The sequence below is a fragment of the Larimichthys crocea genome, chromosome VIII, assembly GCF_000972845.2.
Source record: "Larimichthys crocea isolate SSNF chromosome VIII, L_crocea_2.0, whole genome shotgun sequence".
Classification (NCBI taxonomy): Eukaryota; Metazoa; Chordata; class Actinopteri; family Sciaenidae; genus Larimichthys; species Larimichthys crocea.
Window position 1 is genome coordinate 17,168,471 of NC_040018.1, and position 20,194 is coordinate 17,188,664.

Here is a 20,194-nt window from a genome sequence, read left to right on the forward strand (position 1 = left end):
AGAGATGACAAACAGGGTGCATCCGTCCCTGCAGGTTCCCAGCACACTCCACCTTGAGATAACACTAGGTCTCTGGTTTTGAAGTGACTGGATTGTTACGTAGTCTATCTAACAGGATAACAGTCCCTGGGAGCAGGTAAGTTTGGTTTGGTGTGTCAGGAGAGGGCATCAGCTTTGGCATTTTCACAACCTGCCTTAACACTTCAACGCTCCGCCCCAAAGCTGACACAGGCACTGGTGCTCCCTGACCTCTACGGCCCTGCTCCTGTAAACGTGCTTCGACTATGTAACTGTGTGAGTCATGTTCTTACTAACTTGACTGACTATGTATCACCTTCCTAGAAACAGTAAAACCTCCTCACCCAACTTCCCTCTTTCTCTCTTTGTCCCTCCCCCCGCCACCCTTCTTGTCCCCCCTCCTCCCCTAAATTCATACAGGCCCCTTCTCCCTCCTTCCACCTCCTCCATCAGATGAGTTTGCCTCCAAGGCGTCAGCCGCTCAGCCAATTGCATAACAGAAGATGTGGCACTCACTTCCACCCTCCCCATGGCCACCCACTCTCTAACCAATCGGCTCAGCGATGGTGGGTAGGGCTCATGTTCTGGCCCTCCCTGCTTGTCTTTCTCTCTCTGCCTCCTGCAGCTAAACTTGCTGTCTCACTCATGCTTCCTGGCTTCACTCACATGCTTAGAGAGAGAAGAGCTGTAAGAGTCTAAGCTGCACATGAAGCAGCTCTGTCTATTTTAAAACTACACAAGATTGGATTCAGGATATTTTTATATCTCTTGCAACGTGTGACAGATTACATGTACAGGATAGAGCCAGAGCAGAGTTTTATTTGCTTTTTTTTACCTTTTTATTTTGGATTTTTCTCCATCTGACTGTAGGTGATTGTGTGTGTGAGACAGAGGAAGAGCTAAAGAGAGAGAGTGTGTGTGTGTGTGTGTGTTTGAGTGAGTCTGTATGTGTGTGTAAGAGAGAAAGAGGACCAGGATGATTGCAGCCCAGCTACTAGCCTATTACTTCACTGAACTCAAGGATGACCAGGTTAAAAAGGTGAGTGTTTCTTTCTGCCTCCATTTTTCACAACATGTTTGTATGAGTGAGAGAGACTGATGTGAGGAAATAGCGAGAGGCTGAGAAGAGAGCATGAGTTTGTAGAGGTCTTTGAGTTTACTCATGCTGGCATCTACAAGTAACTCCACACAGCACATGCCGGGAAATCTTTGTTAAGTGATACATCCCTATAAGGAAGTGAATTGAGAGAGAAGGGTGAAGTTTGTGTCACAGTCATTGAGGATTTCTATCGATTCATCATCATCAATCTCAACGTGCCTCAGTGGGACGTGACAAACTGCACAGGGGTGTGTTGGCGTTGTAAGATGTGTAAGAGGACGCGACACATGGGTGTTTGATTGGTGCCGTGATGTAAGTTTTGAGAGGTGTGGTGAAGGAGGAGGAGGAGAGGGGAAGCTGAAGAGATAATAATGAAAGGGCAGATGAGCAGAGAGATGAGAGGCTAGAACTTGACAGGACAGAGCAGAGTTATTTCAGCGGTCACTGAGTTTCTTTTATGTTCTTGTTAAAAGGATACACACACTTTCATTTCTCTCACTACAGCTTCCACAGAGTAGAAACAGGAAATAGAGTTGAGAGTCCTTTTTTAATAAGAGAAGAAATGTACCATCTTTTATCGTTTTGAAGCCATCTGTAGGAATTTAATCACCACAAAGTCACAGAACAGAAAAGAAGTAAAAGTGGAAACGTACATGATGTATTTTCCATATCTGCCCCTACGCTTCGTATCGTCCAGTCCATCCCCTGTAGCACTGACGTGTGTTCTAAAGCTAAAGGAATGAGGAAATAATTGCTAAGTACAAAACTCTCACAAGTTGATTCTTGTAGCTTCTTTTAGGAAGGTTTAAAGTATGATTGAATATGGAAAAAAATAAAAAGCTCAAGGTTAAAGAGGAGAACGGTGACACAAGGTCATCACCATGAATGTGTGTCTTTCATAACTTCTCAGAACAGCAGCCCTCACTGTAGACTTCTGCTTCAGACTGGACCAGTTTTGTTTGTTTGCGTTCGTGTATCTGAGCTTTTCCAGTAAGTCAGTCAGACCCCAACAGTTCCCAATACTTCCTGAGTGAACATGACGTAGAACGATGTTGCCAGGAAAGTATACACTAAAGTAAGTTTGACTCATGGTTTAAATGCTTTCACACCCATTCATTTATAGCACATATCTCATCATGTGTTTTACCATTCACATGTGGTGCAGCGACCCTTTTAAGGTCGCTCCCTGATGATGTCACACGTCATCACCAACTGCAGATACTAAACCGCTGGTCTTTTTCCTGTACAAATTGAAAGAAGTTCACATCTATCGCACTTCCTTCCTCCCCTCTGTCCGCAGATGCTGTCACAGTTAAGCAATCTTTATTGACACTCATGATACACAAAGCTGTCATTCCCAGGTGTGCCAAAGTCAAGTCAGAGTCTGTAAAGGTAAAAGACATTTATCAGCAGCCAGGATCGGATGTAATACAACACACCTCCCTCCCTCTTTACTCCTGCTCTCTTCCTCTCCCCGCCTCCCTAAAATAGGCCAGCTTTGAACCATGTGACCATAGGTGACAGCAGGAGAAGGCTTACACACATTGTATCCACACACACTCACGCACTGTGCCAGGTGTGTAGCTATTGTTTAGCTTTTCAAAGAGCATGGTTTGTCTAGGCCTCAGTGACAACTCTCCTAGCAGTGACTTTGTAAAACATAAAAGATATAACCAACCGTGATTAAAAGTATCCAAACAACATCAACACTTTCAGACGCACTTTGTGTACCTGCAGTTGCACCTAAGTGCATCTCCAATCAATCCACTGCAGTGTCCTTGACTGTACTCTATGATACACTGTGTGTATCCAAAGCTCTGTGTGTGTGTGTGTGTGTGTGTGTGTGTGTGTGTGTGTGTGTGGAGTAGAAGAAGGGAAGGTACAGGAGAGGGCACTGTAGAGGACAGTATTTTTCCACATGGTGAGGCTGTGTGCACAACATCGAGCACACATACACACACAATGGAGTCAGGTTTCAGTACTTCGAATCACCTCACCGTGACGTTGAGAACAAGCATTGTTGAGAGAAGGAATGCAAACAAAAGGGAGAAGGAGAAAACTGGAGGGGAACGGGGGAGGGAAGAGTGTGTGATCTCTTCCTGTAACTTAAACTACACTCCGGGCGGTGTCAGAAAAAGGCGTGAGGCGTGTTGAGGGGAAAACATGGCCTTTACAGATCCATGCATGCAGGCCACAGAGGCCTCATGTCTTCCCACCAGGGAATGTCACTTTGCTCAACGTTAGTGGAAAACTGTGAACTGAAAAAGTGAAGTTACACATGAGAGATTTAAGATCAATCATAGTCATTGTGCGCAGTATTTTTTTCTAAGCTACGTGAGATCAGATGATGCTCTGCTGTAATAAAGTGCTGAGGTATGGTTTCTAGCTGCAGAGTGCTGAGTCATAGAGCTGTGATGTTAATGTCTTTCCTGCAGCAGGTACTGACTTAAGTCTTGGTTCAGCGGATTTCTCTGTTTGTTGTGGAGAAATGCGGGTTATATCTGCTTTTAATCCTCCCCCTTTGTAACCCAGGGCCAGACTGGTCAGCTAGGAACACATTGTTATTTAAGTAGACTATTCAATTAGCATTTTAAATAGGACATTTGAATAAGAATCCAAGTTAATTACCACATGTGCTGTACTCTAAGCAGGTTGAAGAATGCTCATGCTACACGTGAACACATTAGGCATGAACGGTAATGTTGTTTTATTCAGTGGTAAATTCAGTGATACAAAGTCTTGATAAAGGAATGTTGGTAAGAAAATTATAAGAAATGATTAGAAGTTTCATCACCTTTAACTTCCCACAGATGTTTTTCATTTTCAAACTTTCGCAAAACCCCCCCAAATAAAAGGAGGAGCAATTTAACTTCCTCTGGAGCAACAAAAGGCTTTATATGTAGTATTACTCCCCAAGACCTGTAAACAGGCTTTTGTTTTTTAGTTTCAGCCTCATTAACACAATTTTGGATGGAAAGTAATGATGAGAAAGCTACAAATGCAGTGTTGAGATATGATATACTATACTTTTTAAGAAATTTGTCCAAAGAAACATTAATTTAGGGTGCAGTTATGGGTATTTTGGGTATCACAAATATCGATAAATGGAAGTTTCACAAGGTGCTATCAGTAAACAACCGGGGCTCTCTTATCTACTCTGGATTCCTACTCTTTATTCAGCCGTGAAATTACAATTTGCACTCTACATGTTATTGTTTTTATTATTTCCTCAGACAGGACAGTTAACTTAGGTCAAACAGAACACATATTCAAACGTAAGAGCAACAATCTCTGCCTTACTGTTCAGTCTTTGTCCAGTATACCAACAGGTCCACAACAGCTTGAAGAATTATTTACTAAGGCTGCGTGTGTGTGTGTGTGTGTGTCTGAATTTAAATAACAGATGCCGAGGGCAAGCTACAGCATGATTAGGGTTGGGTGTTGTCAAAAATGTTAAACTGTCTCTTCAGAGCCTGAACTACACTTCAGTGGTCTGTGAACCTGTTTGTGGTGCAGCCCAGCAGGTTAACGGTACACATATGTTTCACTAAGCTAATGACGATAACAGCTGTGGGTATATGACAAGAGAACGTGCTAATGAGCTTTTATCCTGGAGCCGGACTCCACATTTAGAGGAAGTATAGGGAATGTTACACCTACAAAGTAGTTTGGACACTGCTGATCTCGTGTATGTGATTCTAGCAATGTTGGCTCACAACTTGTTTCAACTATTTTGCATGGTTAAACAGCTGATAATTAATGTTTGTCACATCTACCATATGATGAAAGCCAAATTGACCACAAAATCTTGCCAGTCTTTAGTTGCATGTCCTAGCACATGGCTGTCATATCATAACTTATGTATATTTAATTGATTGCTTTTTATTTTTGCATAATCTGTTTTTATTTCAGTGTGTGCTTACTATCTGACAACAAAATCCAAATATTGTTACATAGAGTAAATGGCTGCTGATTCCTTTATGTCACAAACATTGTGTTTGTCAACAAACATTTACTCTACTATGATTTCCATTTTGTGGCCAGCATGTCGGTTTATTCACACACCCAGCACACTCACATGCCCAGTTTGGCATTGTTTGCACTAGTTACCAGAAACCAGAGCTACAGAGGAAATACAGTTAAAGTGTGACCCCTGAAACAGGAAGTGAGAACATTCCCATCCAATGTCTGTTACAATGAATAACTCTCAGTAAATTATCAAATGGATGTCACAGTACATACAAGTATTGTTTGTGTGTGTATATTGAATCATGTGTGTGTGTTTGTGTGAACTGGGCTGACCCTGTGAGTATATCACGTACTGTATATATATCTCACATATTCTGGTAGTCATTGTTATGGAACGGACTGATGATTTCCTTTCATACATACGTCCTACTGACAACGAAGCGTTAATCCCACTTGACTTCACAGAACATGACATTCAACCAGAGTTATGCGTCGTGTAGTATTTTGCTCTTGTGTGCAACACTCGTGAATAATGTAGGCCTGTGTGATGTGTGTGACGCAACAATGGATTTCACCAGGGTTGTTTAACATCCTGTTCCTAAAAAGCCACACAGCTCAGCCTTTTGAGTGCAAACGTTTACACAGTGGGTAGTTTCAAAAAGCAGTCTAACCAGTTAAAAAATACATTATAGGGGCGGCGTTTAGCTCAGTTGGTGCCATGTGCGAAGGCTCAGTCCTTGCTGTGGAAGCCCAGGGTTCGAGTCCGACCTGTGGCTCTTTCCCGCATGTCATTCCCCATCTCTCTCTCTCTCTCCCCACAGTCCTGTCACTCTTCAGCTGTCTCTATTAAAATAAAGTTTGAAAAGGCCAATAAATAAATAAATAAAATATACACTATAACCTTATAGCAACCAGACAGTCATGTTAAGGTTCAACCAGACAGTCAGGTTATCTGTCAGAGATTCTCCTGCTTAGCCTCGTCACTGCCATACCCTTAAATAAGTCACAGGGATTGCCTTGATAACAGTATCCTGTACTTCCTGGTCTTGCTGTGTGATGCTGTACTTTTTATTAGATGTTGATTGTACAACATGACCAGAATATGATGTGTCGTTATCAGTTATCTTGCAATAAAAATTGCTCACAGAAAATAAAGGACGTGTCATTACCAAATTGAGTAAATCTCTAGTTGTTATTATAAACTTAAATGAACTTAAAATAGCCAGCGTGAGAAAATAATATTGTATATTGGCGTGTGTGTGTTTGGATGTTAATGGTATTGTTCTGGCTATTGATTAATTATTGATGATTAAAGATTAAGAAGATTAACGCTGAACACTTGTTCATTTTCAGATCGATAAGTACTTGTACTCCATGCGTTTCTCTGATGAGACGTTACTGGACATCATGCAGCAATTTCGGAGGGAGTTGACCAAAGGACTGGGACGGGACACTAACCCCACTGCTGCCCTGAAGATGCTCCCAACGTTTGTGCGCTCTATCCCTGATGGATCAGGTTAGTACCTCTAACCCCTGCTGTTATGGTTACACTTTCTGCACTTGGGATCACACTAGCCATGACACATCAACATTACTACATTATAGGACTTGAAGGTTTAACCAGTTGTCTCTCGTTCCTGCTAGAGTAGGTATCTTCCGCACCACATTCCCCATACTGATCTGAAACAGATATCTGGTATGGATTGTGTACTTTTTACAAGCATGAGTACTGTATCATCAGAGTGAAATGTGTCAGTATGCACACCTATAACACCTTTGCTGCTCTTGTGATCAAAACATTGTGAAACTCAGTTCTGAGGCTGTTCTGTGAATAGTTCTTTAATACAGGAACTTCTGATCAACCCATATCAACTTCGACCCTCGTCCAGATTTAACCCTGCCCATTTTGAGTATGGATATCAGTATGGATGATTTAATTGGTTATACAGATACAAATAATGGTGTACTCACCCATCTCTTGTAATAATTTAGTCAACGTGGTACTTATTCTACCTCTGTTTTATCTAATAATAAATGTACTGACATAACAGAGACAGGAAAGAATCTAGTCACCAGGACAGTGGATTGCAATCGAGAGAAAATGTCGGTCTGTATCTCTTTATCTTTGTTTTATTTTTTATTTTTTTTAGAGTTGCTACATCCTGTACTGGTTTTCAGAGCAATAATGAGTATATCCAGTTGATCTGATGTGCATTGTCTCGTATGTAGGTGAAAATGAGATGTAATACTAGGCAAACATGCAAGTTGTATACAGTTCTGGAGCTGGAGTTGACAGCACTAAAGACTACAACGGATGTAGTTGTGTACACACACAGAACTACTTGTAGCAGCTGTTGATTGTAACAACTGGAGTTGTTTATCCTACTGGAGAACAATACAATGCTGAGGAAACACTTTGGATGACAAAAGCACCATACTGAGATTTTCAATCGGAAACTCAGATCATCTGCTGACCTATTAGATTTACTATTAGATTACTAATAGTGACAAAGTCTGCACTTAAATATTGTCATTCCCCCTCCCCCCCTTTGTCATTATGTCACAGTCTGCTGCGTGCTGTTTAATCCTTCTGCCCTTGTAACTCACGTGAATGTGAGTCAGAATTTGTCATACCTTGTACGTGCTGTACTTTGGTAGGAGAATGTCCATTCATTTAAAATGAGATACAGATTTTATTACATTAGTCAGCTGAACATTAAAGGAAGCAAAGCTCTGTCTCTGTCTCGCTCTCTAATATTATTATATTATTCTGTGTGGTGAGAGCAGAAATGATCTTGTGTTCTGTTAATCTGATAAATGTGAATTAAAGATCTCGCCATCTTCTTACAGTGAGCACAAATATGTTTATTATATTGTCAAATGTGCACAGATAACACTGCACAGCCATGGGGGAAAATGTGTTATTGCATGCCTCGATTTGTTTTGTTCCCATGGACTAACAGAGAGTTAAAGTTAATTAGGAAAGTATGAAATTCAATAGGAATAGTTTTGATGTTTCTCATTATTTTAATTCCAACAACACAAGATTACAGCACTAGTCGAAAATAAATATTGAAAATGTCAAAATGTTTCTAATATTGATAGAACATAATGAGGCATTTCTACATTTTTAATCATTATCAACAATCGCCACTGAAACATTCTGACCTGTAGGACATCTTGTTAGTACTCTTCAAGAGTTACAGTTTGGGTTGTTTGTACTGAATCTCTAAAGAGTTACAAGGAGACGGTCTGTGCAATGAGTTGGGGGGTACTGCACAGTTTCTTATCACCTTATCACTTCTTATCAAAGGTCAATACACTACTAATACGGATGAGCTATGACAAGTAATGAAGCTATAAATCAATTACTGTATGTTCCCATCTCGGACATAAAGAATAAACTACTACTATTCATGGGTTATAACAGTGATAGGTTGTACTCTTAATCACAGCTTCACAGACAATATAAACACTAATGTAGGACACTGTCTACACACACAGTCAAATTATCCACTGTGTGTGTCTTGTGTGTATGTACTGTATGTTTCTTTCATTTTAACACACAAGCATCCATTCATGAAAACCAGATTTACTGGACCAAATAACTATTTACAATCATGAAGACATAGTGTGTGACATGTCGGCTTAAATACAAGGAAACAATGGTGTCTGTGCTCTAGGTTTCAAGTCTCAGCTGTATAACAACCGTTTAATTTATTCAAATAACCATATCTGATAAGCTCTTTACTAGGTGATATGGCTACAGTGAGTCCTCTGGTGAGGTTGGACAATCATTAACTAATAACTCTGCAGGAAGTTCATCTTACAGAAAATGCATAAGCAAATTATATACACCAGCACACACACACACACACACACACACACACACACACACACACACAGGCACACACACACACACACAAAGAAACTCATAATGCATGTGTAGTAAAATACACAGATGTAATTCTTTTCTTACTTATATGCTGTATACTTAAGTTTGGGGGAGTTGATAGATGACAGTTTTAGCCCACAGACAAGACATACAGTAAATTCTAAAACTGCTTTTTTTATACACTACTTCTTCTCCATGTTGGTTACAGACCACACATTGTGTGCCATTAACTCACTGTAGAGCAATAATGAGGGCTGTATTTGTTTGCTAAGCTAACAGAAAGAAGGCATACTCATAATGAATGTCTTCCTTTTCATGTCCTGGTTCAGAGCTGTGGTGGTTAGATGTGTGTACTTCAGTAAACCAACAACATTTTTCCTATAAAGAAATGTTGAAACCTCACCCCTTTTTATGAAGAAACTCCATTTCAGAGAAATGAAAATCTCAACTGTCTCTCTTTCCTCTTCCTGTCTTCTTCTGTTTCAACAGAGAAGGGCGACTTCATTGCGTTGGATTTAGGAGGCAGTAACTTCAGGATCCTCCGTGTCAAAGTCAGCCATGAGAAGAAACAGACCGTTCAAATGGAGAGTAAAATCTATGACACACCAGAGGACATCATTCATGGCAGTGGAACAAGAGTAGGTTTATACCTGCTGAAATACACACACAAACACACAGATGCAGTCTCTTCAGCTCAACCTGGAATAACCCCGCTCTCCCCTCTGTTCCAGCTGTTCGACCATGTGGCAGAGTGTCTCGGTGACTTTATGGAAAAACAAAACATCAAAGACAAGAAACTTCCAGTGGGATTTACCTTCTCCTTCCCCTGCCAGCAGACCAAACTAGATGAGGTAAAACAGCGTGGTACCTGCTGGTGCCACCTTTGAGTCGGGAAAATTCTCCGCCCACACCTGCTTTGATGCGTCTTTCTTGCTTGTTTGCTTTGTGGTCAACTTCACTGTGGCACGACACTTTCCATTTCTAATCTTTTATTGAATTTGCAGTCCATTTACATCATGAGTTAGAGATGAGATATCTCCATTAAGCATCATATCCACAGTATCTCTTCACTTTTCTCACTTCTTTCTGTCTCTCTATCTGCAGGCCACTCTACTAACATGGACAAAGCGCTTCAAGGCCAGTGGAGTGGAGGGCATGGACGTTGTCAAGCTGCTCAACAAAGCTATTAAGAAACGAGGAGTGAGTCTTATCTTTTCTCTCATTTCAGCTCATTTGATGCAGCACTTCAGTTCTGTAGTTTGGAGTTATCAAACTTGACAATTGCATCTGCTTTAATTCTTAATTAATTCTAATTCAAGCTGGGATGCAGAATGGCACAGATGACAGAAGACCATAGCTGTCAGAAAAACTTATGTACGTGTATGTTCTACTTTGTTTCAGGACTATGATGCTGACATCATGGCAGTAGTGAATGATACTGTGGGAACAATGATGACCTGTGGTTTTGATGACCAGCGCTGTGAAGTTGGCATTATCATCGGTACTACAACAGTGTGAATTTAAATACAACAAGGGACCAATTAAATTCAAGAGTGTATCTGGCATTGTCACACATTGAATGAAAGAAACTAATATAAAACAAACTGTGCGACAAAAATGGACCAATCTAATAGAACAGAATAGAAATTAGATTAAACTGTACGGATATGTGTTTCTCTGTGTTTAGGTACTGGTACCAATGCATGCTACATGGAGGAGCTGCGTAACATTGACTTGGTGGAAGGAGACGAGGGCAGGATGTGTGTGAACACTGAATGGGGAGCCTTCGGAGACGATGGCAGACTGGAAGACATCAGGACAGAGTTTGACAGAGAGATAGACCGAGGCTCTATCAACCCCGGCAAGCAGCTGTACGTCAGCTGACTCTTATATCTTATGTTCTTTTTTTTTTTTTAATGATTTTTTTTTTTGCCTTTTCAAGCTTTATTTGGATAGAGTGACAGGATTGTGGGGAGAGAGAAGGGAAGTGACATGTGGGAAAGAGCCACAGGTCGGATTCGAACCCTGGGCTTCCGCAGCAAGGACTGAGCCTTCGCACATGGGGCGGCTGCGCTACCAACTGAGTTAAACACCGCCCCTTATCTCTCATGTTCTATTTCATTTAATCAATGCAATAGTAGGAGGGTTATCAGCCTTTCAATGGACTGTAATGCACTTCCTCACAGCAATCAATGCAAGGTCAATCCACTTTTAATAAAAGGTGTGCAGTATATTCTTACTGTTTTAAAATTTGAGAACACTTATGAACTTTAAAACAAAATAAGGACCAGTCCTCTCTGTTTCTATGTCTCCAAATCCTCTTCCCATTTACATCTAGTGACCTCTGTGCTTGTAATCTTGTAAATACATTTATTTATTTATTTTTGCATCCATGCAGCTGATTTATGACGCTGTGCTTTCAGATCAAAGTTATCCCACATGTTTGCTGTTGACACAAGTCTCTGTTAGTATGACTCACAGAGAAAAGCCAGTGCTCTTTGTTGGCTCGCTGCCCTTATTTTTTTTCCCCACATGGAAGCCTCACTATGAGACTTAATTAGTGTTATCTAAAGACTAAATAGCCATCTGTATGGTAAAGTAATCCAAAGTCCATAATAACTCATTTTCTCTTTCACTGTGTGCTAGATTTGAGAAGATGGTCAGCGGTATGTACATGGGGGAGCTGGTTCGTCTCATTCTCGTGAAGATGGCCAGAGAGGGTCTGCTGTTCGAGGGGAGGATTACCCCTGAACTGCTCACTAAGGGGAAGTTTGAGACCAAACACATCTCAGCCATAGAAAAGTGAGTGACACAACATTTAAATACTTAACTAATACTTAAGTGATAGAAACTAAACAAAACTTTAATTCAAATATATTTCTAGTTCATCATAGCTTCTCTGTCTCTCTCTTTCCTTTTTAGGAGTAAGGAGGGGTTGTCCAAGGCCAGAGAGATTTTAACCAGACTTGGTGTGGAGCCCTCGACTGACGACTGCATCGCTGTGCAGCATGTATGTATCGTTGCTGAGATTGTTGCACTTTTCATAGATATCACTTAAATTAAGGGAAAATAGTATGTAGTCAAAGAATATTCAAATATTTAATCTACTACTTTAAAGCAAACTATTTAAACAAAGCTTGTGACCAGAAGGTTATCAGTTCAATCCCCGACGAGCAGGATACATTTGGGTGGGAAAGTGAAAGACAAGTAGTTGCCACTCCCTCATTACCACAACTGAGATGCCCTTAAGCAATGCCCAGATCAGACTGGTTGTACTGGGCAGCTTCCATGTGTGAATGTGAGAACAAAATGAAATCAAAATTATTTAGCAGTATTCACGTGCTTTTGTTATTTCTATTTAGATGCTTTTAATTGTAAATGTAATATCAAAAATTTATACTGCCATGATTTCTATCTAGACTGAGGGTTTAACGCAGGTTCTGCTGTAGACTATGAAAAGAGTTTCATGAAGTTTCCATGTCCTCCAGGTTTGCACCATTGTGTCTTTCCGCTCTGCCAACCTGATTGCTGCTGTGCTGGCAGGCATCCTGTTGAGGCTAAAGGAGAACAAGGGCGTGGCCCGACTCCGAACCACTGTAGGCATCGACGGATCTCTATACAAGATGCACCCACAGTGAGTGACAATAACATGAAAGATTTTCATATTATGCATCTTAAAGCTTCTCTCTGTATCACAAAAATCAAGAGCTACTGAGAACTACTGTCCGGTGTTGGAGGTGGCTTATGTTTGACATGTTATCCTTTCTTTATCAACATATACTGATGGCCAAAGTTCTTATTAACATGAAACTTGAACTCTCTTATATCTATTTCAGATATGCCCGTCGTCTTCATAAGACAGTCCGTCGTTTGGTCCCGGACTCTGATGTCCGGTTCCTCCTATCAGAGAGCGGCAGTGGAAAAGGAGCAGCCATGGTGACAGCTGTGGCCTACCGACTCGCTGAACAATCACGACTTATTGCCCAAACACTGTCTGAATTCCGCCTGTCGACCGAACAGCTGCTGGAGGTGAGGACACACAGATACTGTAGTGTGTATTTGTGCGCATGTGTGTATGTTTGTATGTTTTTCACTGTGTATTACTTCATTATTTAACATAATCTTAATTTCTACAGGTGAAGAAGCGAATGAGGACAGAGATCGAAACTGGCCTTTCAAAGAGCACTCAGGACTCTGCCACTGTCAAAATGCTGCCAACCTTTGTGCAAAGCACGCCTGATGGCACAGGTAACACACACACACAATCAACACAGACATTTGTTTTAATAGAGACTCCTTTGACATTCTCAGCTATTCTCAATAATTTTAATATTAATAATGATAATAATAATATAATAATACAAAGGCATACATCTGAAGTGTGTGTCTCACGGTGTCTGTTTAATTTATTTGTCTGTCTGTCCTGTCTTGTTATTCAGAGCATGGTGACTTTTATTTGTCTGTCTGTCCTGTCTTGTTATTCAGAGCATGGTGACTTCCTGGCTTTGGATTTAGGTGGAACCAACTTCAGAGTTCTGTTGGTCAAGATTCGTTCTGGAAAGAGGAGAACAGTCGAGATGCACAACAAGATCTACGCTATTCCTCTGGAAGTGATGCAGGGCACAGGAGAGGAGGTAAGCTCCATCAGTCATGTGACCCATTACTATTAAACCATAACTATGTTGAACTGACTGAAGTGATGCAGACAATGCATTTGACAGTCAGAAGGACAGCTGAGAAAGTTTGAACTTAACCTCCTGTTACCTCGGCAGTACTTTAAAGATTAAGGTAGTTAAGTAGGAGGTCGGGAGTGTGAGGCTTATTTGCTCAGTGCTAAGTAGACAGGATAGAAGCAGGCAAGATCGTCGATAGGTTAGAAGTAGACAGAGAGGTTGATTAGTCAAGATTAGCATTGAGTTAACAGTCATAGATTTGAACTGTCTGTCACCATCCTGTCCTGAGGTACACAGGACAAGACAGTCAGAATAGAAATCTTCTGAACGCACCTCAATATGTGATCTAATAACGTGTGTTTCTACAGCCGTCCAGGGCAACATATTTAGTATGACATGAACTGATGGTGCTTAATATGCTTGAAATGATGCTAAATCCATACTCGGCAACATAGCAGCACTTTTCTTAACTATGTGATTCAGTGTTGATTTACCCCCTTACTAGTCAACATTAAAAGACTTGTCTAATAACAAGTCCCCCAGACATTTACTGGAAATATGAATTAATTTGCCTGGTTAAGAAATTGGCACACATGAACAACAAATTTTACAGGGGTCTACTTAATTCCACCTTTCTCTGTCACTGCATGCAGAGCAGTCAAATTATATGACAGCTCTGTATAATTACAACTCTAAGATATGTAACTCATATAAAATCCAGTGTGAGTACATCATCCAACCTTTTAAAGAACAAACATACATTTTTTTACTTTACTGTAGTTTCTCATATTGTTGTTTTTCTTCTTCCAGTTGTTCGATCACATTGTGCAGTGCATCAGTGACTTCCTCGACTACATGGGGATGAAGAACGCTCGTCTACCTCTGGGCTTCACCTTCTCATTCCCCTGCCAACAGACCAGCCTGGACGCTGTGAGTACACAACTGTTCCTTCCTCTCTGAAATACTCCACTGAAAAACTGTCAACTTTTCTTGACAAAACATGAGGCCAAGAATAGACTTTTTCAGAGCCCTGAGCAGACAAAGAAATGCACACATCCTATTTTTGATATGAAAATTGTATGTGTGTGTGTGTGTGCAGGGAATCCTTGTGACATGGACCAAAGGCTTCAAGGCAACAGACTGTGAAGGAGAAAATGTGGTGGGATTGTTGAGGGAAGCCATTAAGAGGAGAGAGGTAGGTTATGAGGAGTGGCACCATTCAGTTTAACATGCACTGTGCACAAAACTGTAGACTGTGACGTTGCATCATATTATGTGTTTCATCTGTAGGAATTTGACCTGGATGTCGTGGCCATAGTGAACGATACAGTGGGAACCATGATGACCTGCGCCTATGAAGAACCCACCTGTGAGATTGGACTCATCGCTGGTTAGTTTCCGTCTTATTGATTCTTTTTTGATACATTTTTCTGTTCTCTATCCATCTAATGTGTCTGTGTGATTATAGGCACTGGCAGTAATGCGTGTTACATGGAGGAGATGAGGAACGTTGAGATGATAGAGGGAGACGAGGGGCGGATGTGTGTCAACATGGAGTGGGGTGCTTTTGGAGACAATGGATGCCTCGACGACATTAGAACAGAGTACGACCGCGCTGTGGATGACTTCTCCCTCAATCCGGGCAAACAAAGGTTAATTCACACACACACACACACACACACACACACACACACACACACACACACACACACACACACACACACACACACATTATGTTTACGTTCTTCAAGTCAGAAGCACCTGCCAGTGTATTAACCCTTTATTTCCTGGACTCCTATCCTTATAAATGACCTTTTATGTGTGGAAGCATGTTTAAACCTACTTACCTCTATGTTTCATGCTTGCATGTGTTTTTACAGATATGAGAAAATGTGCAGCGGCATGTATCTTGGTGAAATTGTGCGGAACATCCTGATAGATATGACCAAGAGAGGATTCCTGTTCAGAGGACAGATTTCTGAAACACTGAAGACCAGAGGCATCTTTGAAACAAAGTTCCTCTCACAGATAGAGAGGTAAAAAAATGATTATTCAAGGAGGCAAAAAGTATTCAGGACATTTGTCTGTCATCTTGTCAAGGTGTGAAAGTGATAACAGAGCAGTATCTGCAACAGATCATCTTTGAGTATTTCTCTACACAACTGACTGTTTAAAATTGTATTTGAAGTTTATTTCCCTGCTGCTAACGGTCTTCGTATTTGCTGTCCTTCTTCAGTGACAGACTGGCTTTGCTGCAGGTGAGATCCATCCTGCAACACTTAGGTTTGGACAGCACCTGTGATGACAGTATCATAGTCAAAGAGGTAAGCTATACATACTTATGTACTTATACCAAAGCATTAGATTAAAACATGCTGTTCAAATTTGTACCCAATTAAAACATTAACATACAAACATGTTTAGTAGACATTCAGCGAAGTTATAAACATAAACTCTTGACTCTTATTGCACCTCAGATGATGTTTGGATAAAATGTACTCAGGTGCTAGTTTATTAGGTCCATCTATCGAAAACAATTGCAGTCTTGTACAGCAGTCCTGCAATAAACCCTACATTCCTGAAAGTTATAGTAGTTATAGTTACATACATTTTTGTTAATTAACAGATATCTGCATATGAATGAAAAATCTTTAAGGGACCAAGATCTTGGCGCCAGTTTGTAGTGTGTGTTGTATTAACCTGTCACATTTGAGTGGGCTTTAGCTGCAACAGTCCATGTGCAGAACAAAAGAGGAGTTATTGTGTTATAAGAACAGGTGTTTGTATTATTTTGTCCCCTCCATTTAAATCAATGAGTGTATGGTCAATAGCAGAAACGCATATCTGTGTAATGCAATACAGTCAGTGGACACTGTGAAAGAGTTTGTCCTCACAGTACATTGTTATCATGCTTATCTTGTGAAAGAGGCAGACATATGTGACTGTACAAAAGTTAAGCCATATTTATTTTTCAACATCTGTGGAGTAATACTTTTTCTGGCTCAGCAAATTGTGACAGGTACAGTCTGATAAGTCTTGCAACAATGTTAATGTTTTTCATTGTTATACAGGTATGTGAAGCAGTGTCACGTCGTGCAGCTCAGCTGTGTGGGGCAGGAATGGCGGCCGTGGTTGATAAGATTAGAGAGAACCGAGGACTGAACAATTTGGACATCACTGTAGGGGTAGACGGGACGCTCTACAAACTACATCCACAGTGAGTTGAACTCAATAACTAACATACAAAACTATTTACTGTCCACAACAAAAATGAGATGCAACATGGTGACCAGGCCATTCTGTTATGTAGTTAATTGACCAGTTTAAAGGACTTGTTTTACTCATCAAGAGACATCACTCACCTCTTTTCTTTTATCCGGTTAGTTTTCGCAAATGCCACAGACAAATTGCCTATATTTTTACAATTGCAAAGCTAACATAACCAGAAGAGCATATCCTCTTATAGCTTATACTGTGTTTGTGGCCACCTGCATATACAAAGTGTTGTTTAATTTCTTAGACATGTAACTACTGATTCACTGTAATTACTTCACTCTTCAACATTATATCAAATCTTTTTTGTCTGTCTAGTTTCTCCGGGATCATGCACCAGACAGTTAATGAACTGGCCCCTAAGTGTAACGTCACCTTCCTCTTGTCAGAGGACGGCAGCGGGAAAGGAGCTGCACTCATCACGGCCGTTGGCTGCCGGCTGAGACAGGAGCTGAACAATAAATAGAAAGTATCACTTTTATTTTCCCCACTTTTCTAGGTTCTCCCTCTCTCCTCTCCTCCATTCTGTTCTTTCCCCATGTCTCCTTTCTTCTTAAATCAAACCAATCCAGTCAACGTGTCACGCTGCTGTAGCTGCTTTAGTACCGTCTACATGACTGTGAGAGAGAGGAGATAGCGTTCTCTGCTTTGTCAGACACTGTGTTGTAGTTAGATAATGTTTCCATTAACCATTGTAACAATACCCAGACTCTTAAGGGATTTTCAGTTTTGTGATTTCCGAGGTTAAACTTATCACAGAGATAAAACATGCACAATCAACTCCTGTAAAAATGTGCAGAGAAGAAAAGAGCCAGCACGCTCCTGTTATGCTCCCATGAGTGGCTTATCATTGCCATCTAGAGGAGTCCTCTGATAATTGCAGTTTGTTACAATATGCCAAAAGTCATTCAGCTTTGCAGAAAAATGTTTATCCTTGCAATATAGTCAGCATAGATGCAGGGACATGAAAACACTGTTTCAAGACCAAAGTCACCAAAGTGTGTCTGCTGTAGGCTACGTACAACAAAACAAAAGGGATATGAAGTGATATATAAATGTGTAATGAATGGGAATATTTTTGCTTTAAAGTTTTTAATGTCTTACCCAGATATAATACAATATGTTATACATACATTGTAACTATTTATTTTATTTTTATATCTGGAGATGTTGAAAAATGTTACTGTTGCAATAACAAGGCACACATCAAGTCCCCTCAGCCGGTATCTGTCCTGTAGTACAGGATTTAATAAACAACATCATGGCTGAGGCGTGACAGAAAAGAGACTTCTACCACGCTTAATCTGCAGAAAAAAACATGCTTTCTGAATGACCAGATTTGGTCTAATTTATGACAACAATCCTACTCCACTATAATGTACTCTACTGTAAAATATGTCCAAAGAGCACTTGTATTTTACTAAGTAGAAATCCTGTTGTAGCAGCTGTTGATAAGTTGTTTCTGTCTTAAAAAGTGCTGGCTACCATTAATTATCACAGTGTGACTTACCAGTTACTGAACAGCAGCCATCAAACAGGAATGTGGTGCTAAATTGGATGCTAGTGGAACAAAAACGGCTAAGCTGTGGATAAGAAGGAAGGAATTTAAACATTTTGGAAATAAAGCTTATCCCTGTACTCCAAATGCTCCTAAAAGCTCAGGAGGGTGTATGTTAAGTGGACTACTGTATGGCTCATTCAAGTAATACAATTTGTGCAAAGTCATAAATATTTATTTTTCTCTTAAATCAAATCAAATAATAATATTATTGCTATTAATGATACTCGTTGAAAGACTGGTGGATTTGTTCACTGGCATTTTTTCATTGTGAAGGCTTTTTAAATCCTGTAAAAAGGCAAATGTTTTTAAAATCCGGGTCAGATGGCAGTTGTTCATCTTTCTGTTAGCACAAACCGCACTTAAAGTTAAACTGCCAGGATAAAGGGGGTCAGCCTCTTCTGCAGGTTTTAGACTATCCTAGATTTTACCAGAAGAAGTCGATCTCAAAGCCAGCTCCACACAGACACGTTAATCTCTTTGCTTTTGTTCACAAAACCCAAACTGTATCTGTCCAACATTGTGAATCAATCAGTCACTAAATAAAAAAAAACTTGTGTCAATCTGATATTTGAGTTTGTTTTGCACCAGAGATTTTGCACTCATGTACATATTGATTATATTCAGTCGTGTTGTCAGTGTGCCCTGTGATGAGCTAGCCACTTGTTCCGTCAGCTGGGATAGGCTCCAGCTCCCCTGAAACCATAATGATGATACGCAGTTACAGAGGATGGATGGATGGATGGATGGATGGATGGTGTCAGTGTGTTCAGAGATCACTGTTTCTGTTTCTGAAGTCATTAAATCTGCAACAGCTCTGACCCCTCTGTGACATGACTGATGTGGTGGACTGTGGTGGCTGTGTGAGCGGCAGGGTTGAAAATAAAATAAAAACACCTGCATGCAGTGGAGCACCGGCACACAGAAAGTCATAATGCATTTATTACAATTTATCTAGAGCAGGGGTCTTCAACCAAGAACCCCTTGGATGAGAAATAAAACAGAACAGGGACCCCCACATGTAATTAATTTTTAAAAAATGTGTCACATTTTAAGACTATATTTACTTCACCATGACGTTTTATATCATGATTTTTTTGTTTGTTTTTTACATATGTAAAACTTTCCTTTAACCAAGAAAAGCGATTAAGCAATCTGTGTCATCACAATGTAAATATGGATTTAGTGGGAACTTTCAGGTCAGGCCAACTGGAGAAAAACTATTGAACATATTTAGTGGGCTGCATAACCAGGAAAACTTTGTGCCAGGCGAGTAGTACTCATTGGATTGAATAGGCACCATCTTTGGTTTGATATCCAGTTCTATAACACATCCATGTTTTGCCCCTAGATGCTGAATCACCATAAGATGATGGCTGAGGTTCTGAGGTTTGTTGTATGAGTGAAATCACAATACAAGAGCAAGATACTGTATAAATGTCCATTATCTGACTGATATGAGTAGGGAAGAAAATGATGAGCCTCTGATGTCTTATGCTGTATTATTTATTGACACTTGATTAAGGAGAATTAGAGACACTCTCAAACTTCATCAGAAGTGCCTGAGTCGGTCTCACATTCTGCCCAACTCATCCTGGTGGATAGACTTTAAACCCCAAGATAACACACAAATACTATACGCCCAGAATTAGCCAAAGAGAATGTCTTTACCCATAGAGGTGTTATTGTCAACATATTCTAGTCTGGGG

The 20,194-nt window shown here is 40.4% G+C and overlaps 1 protein-coding gene across 1 annotated transcript; it reads left to right on the plus strand.

Annotated features, from left to right (window-relative positions):
- The first annotated feature begins 994 nt into the window (after positions 1-994).
- On the plus strand, positions 995-19,053 carry LOC104920178 (hexokinase-1). The gene is made up of 21 exons (XM_010732353.3): positions 995-1,057; positions 6,440-6,602; positions 9,471-9,619; positions 9,713-9,832; positions 10,086-10,181; positions 10,383-10,482; positions 10,669-10,852; positions 11,628-11,783; positions 11,904-11,991; positions 12,470-12,615; positions 12,818-13,010; positions 13,118-13,229; positions 13,467-13,615; positions 14,465-14,584; positions 14,754-14,849; positions 14,945-15,044; positions 15,123-15,306; positions 15,535-15,690; positions 15,891-15,978; positions 16,726-16,871; positions 17,246-19,053. The coding sequence occupies exons 1-21, from the start codon at positions 995-997 to the stop codon at positions 17,391-17,393; spliced, it is 2,757 nt and encodes a 918-aa protein (XP_010730655.1). The 3' UTR covers positions 17,394-19,053.
- The last annotated feature ends 1,141 nt before the right edge of the window (positions 19,054-20,194 follow it).

Excerpts from the sequence above, each read along its gene's own strand:
- LOC104920178 (XM_010732353.3), top strand. The coding sequence starts at position 995 with ATGATTGCAGCCCAGCTACTAGCCTATTACTTCACTGAACTCAAGGAT. Across the intron at positions 9,620-9,712 it reads TTCATGGCAGTGGAACAAGA|CTGTTCGACCATGTGGCAGA; the intron begins GTAGGTTTATAC and ends CCTCTGTTCCAG. Across the intron at positions 10,483-10,668 it reads TGAAGTTGGCATTATCATCG|GTACTGGTACCAATGCATGC; the intron begins GTACTACAACAG and ends CTCTGTGTTTAG.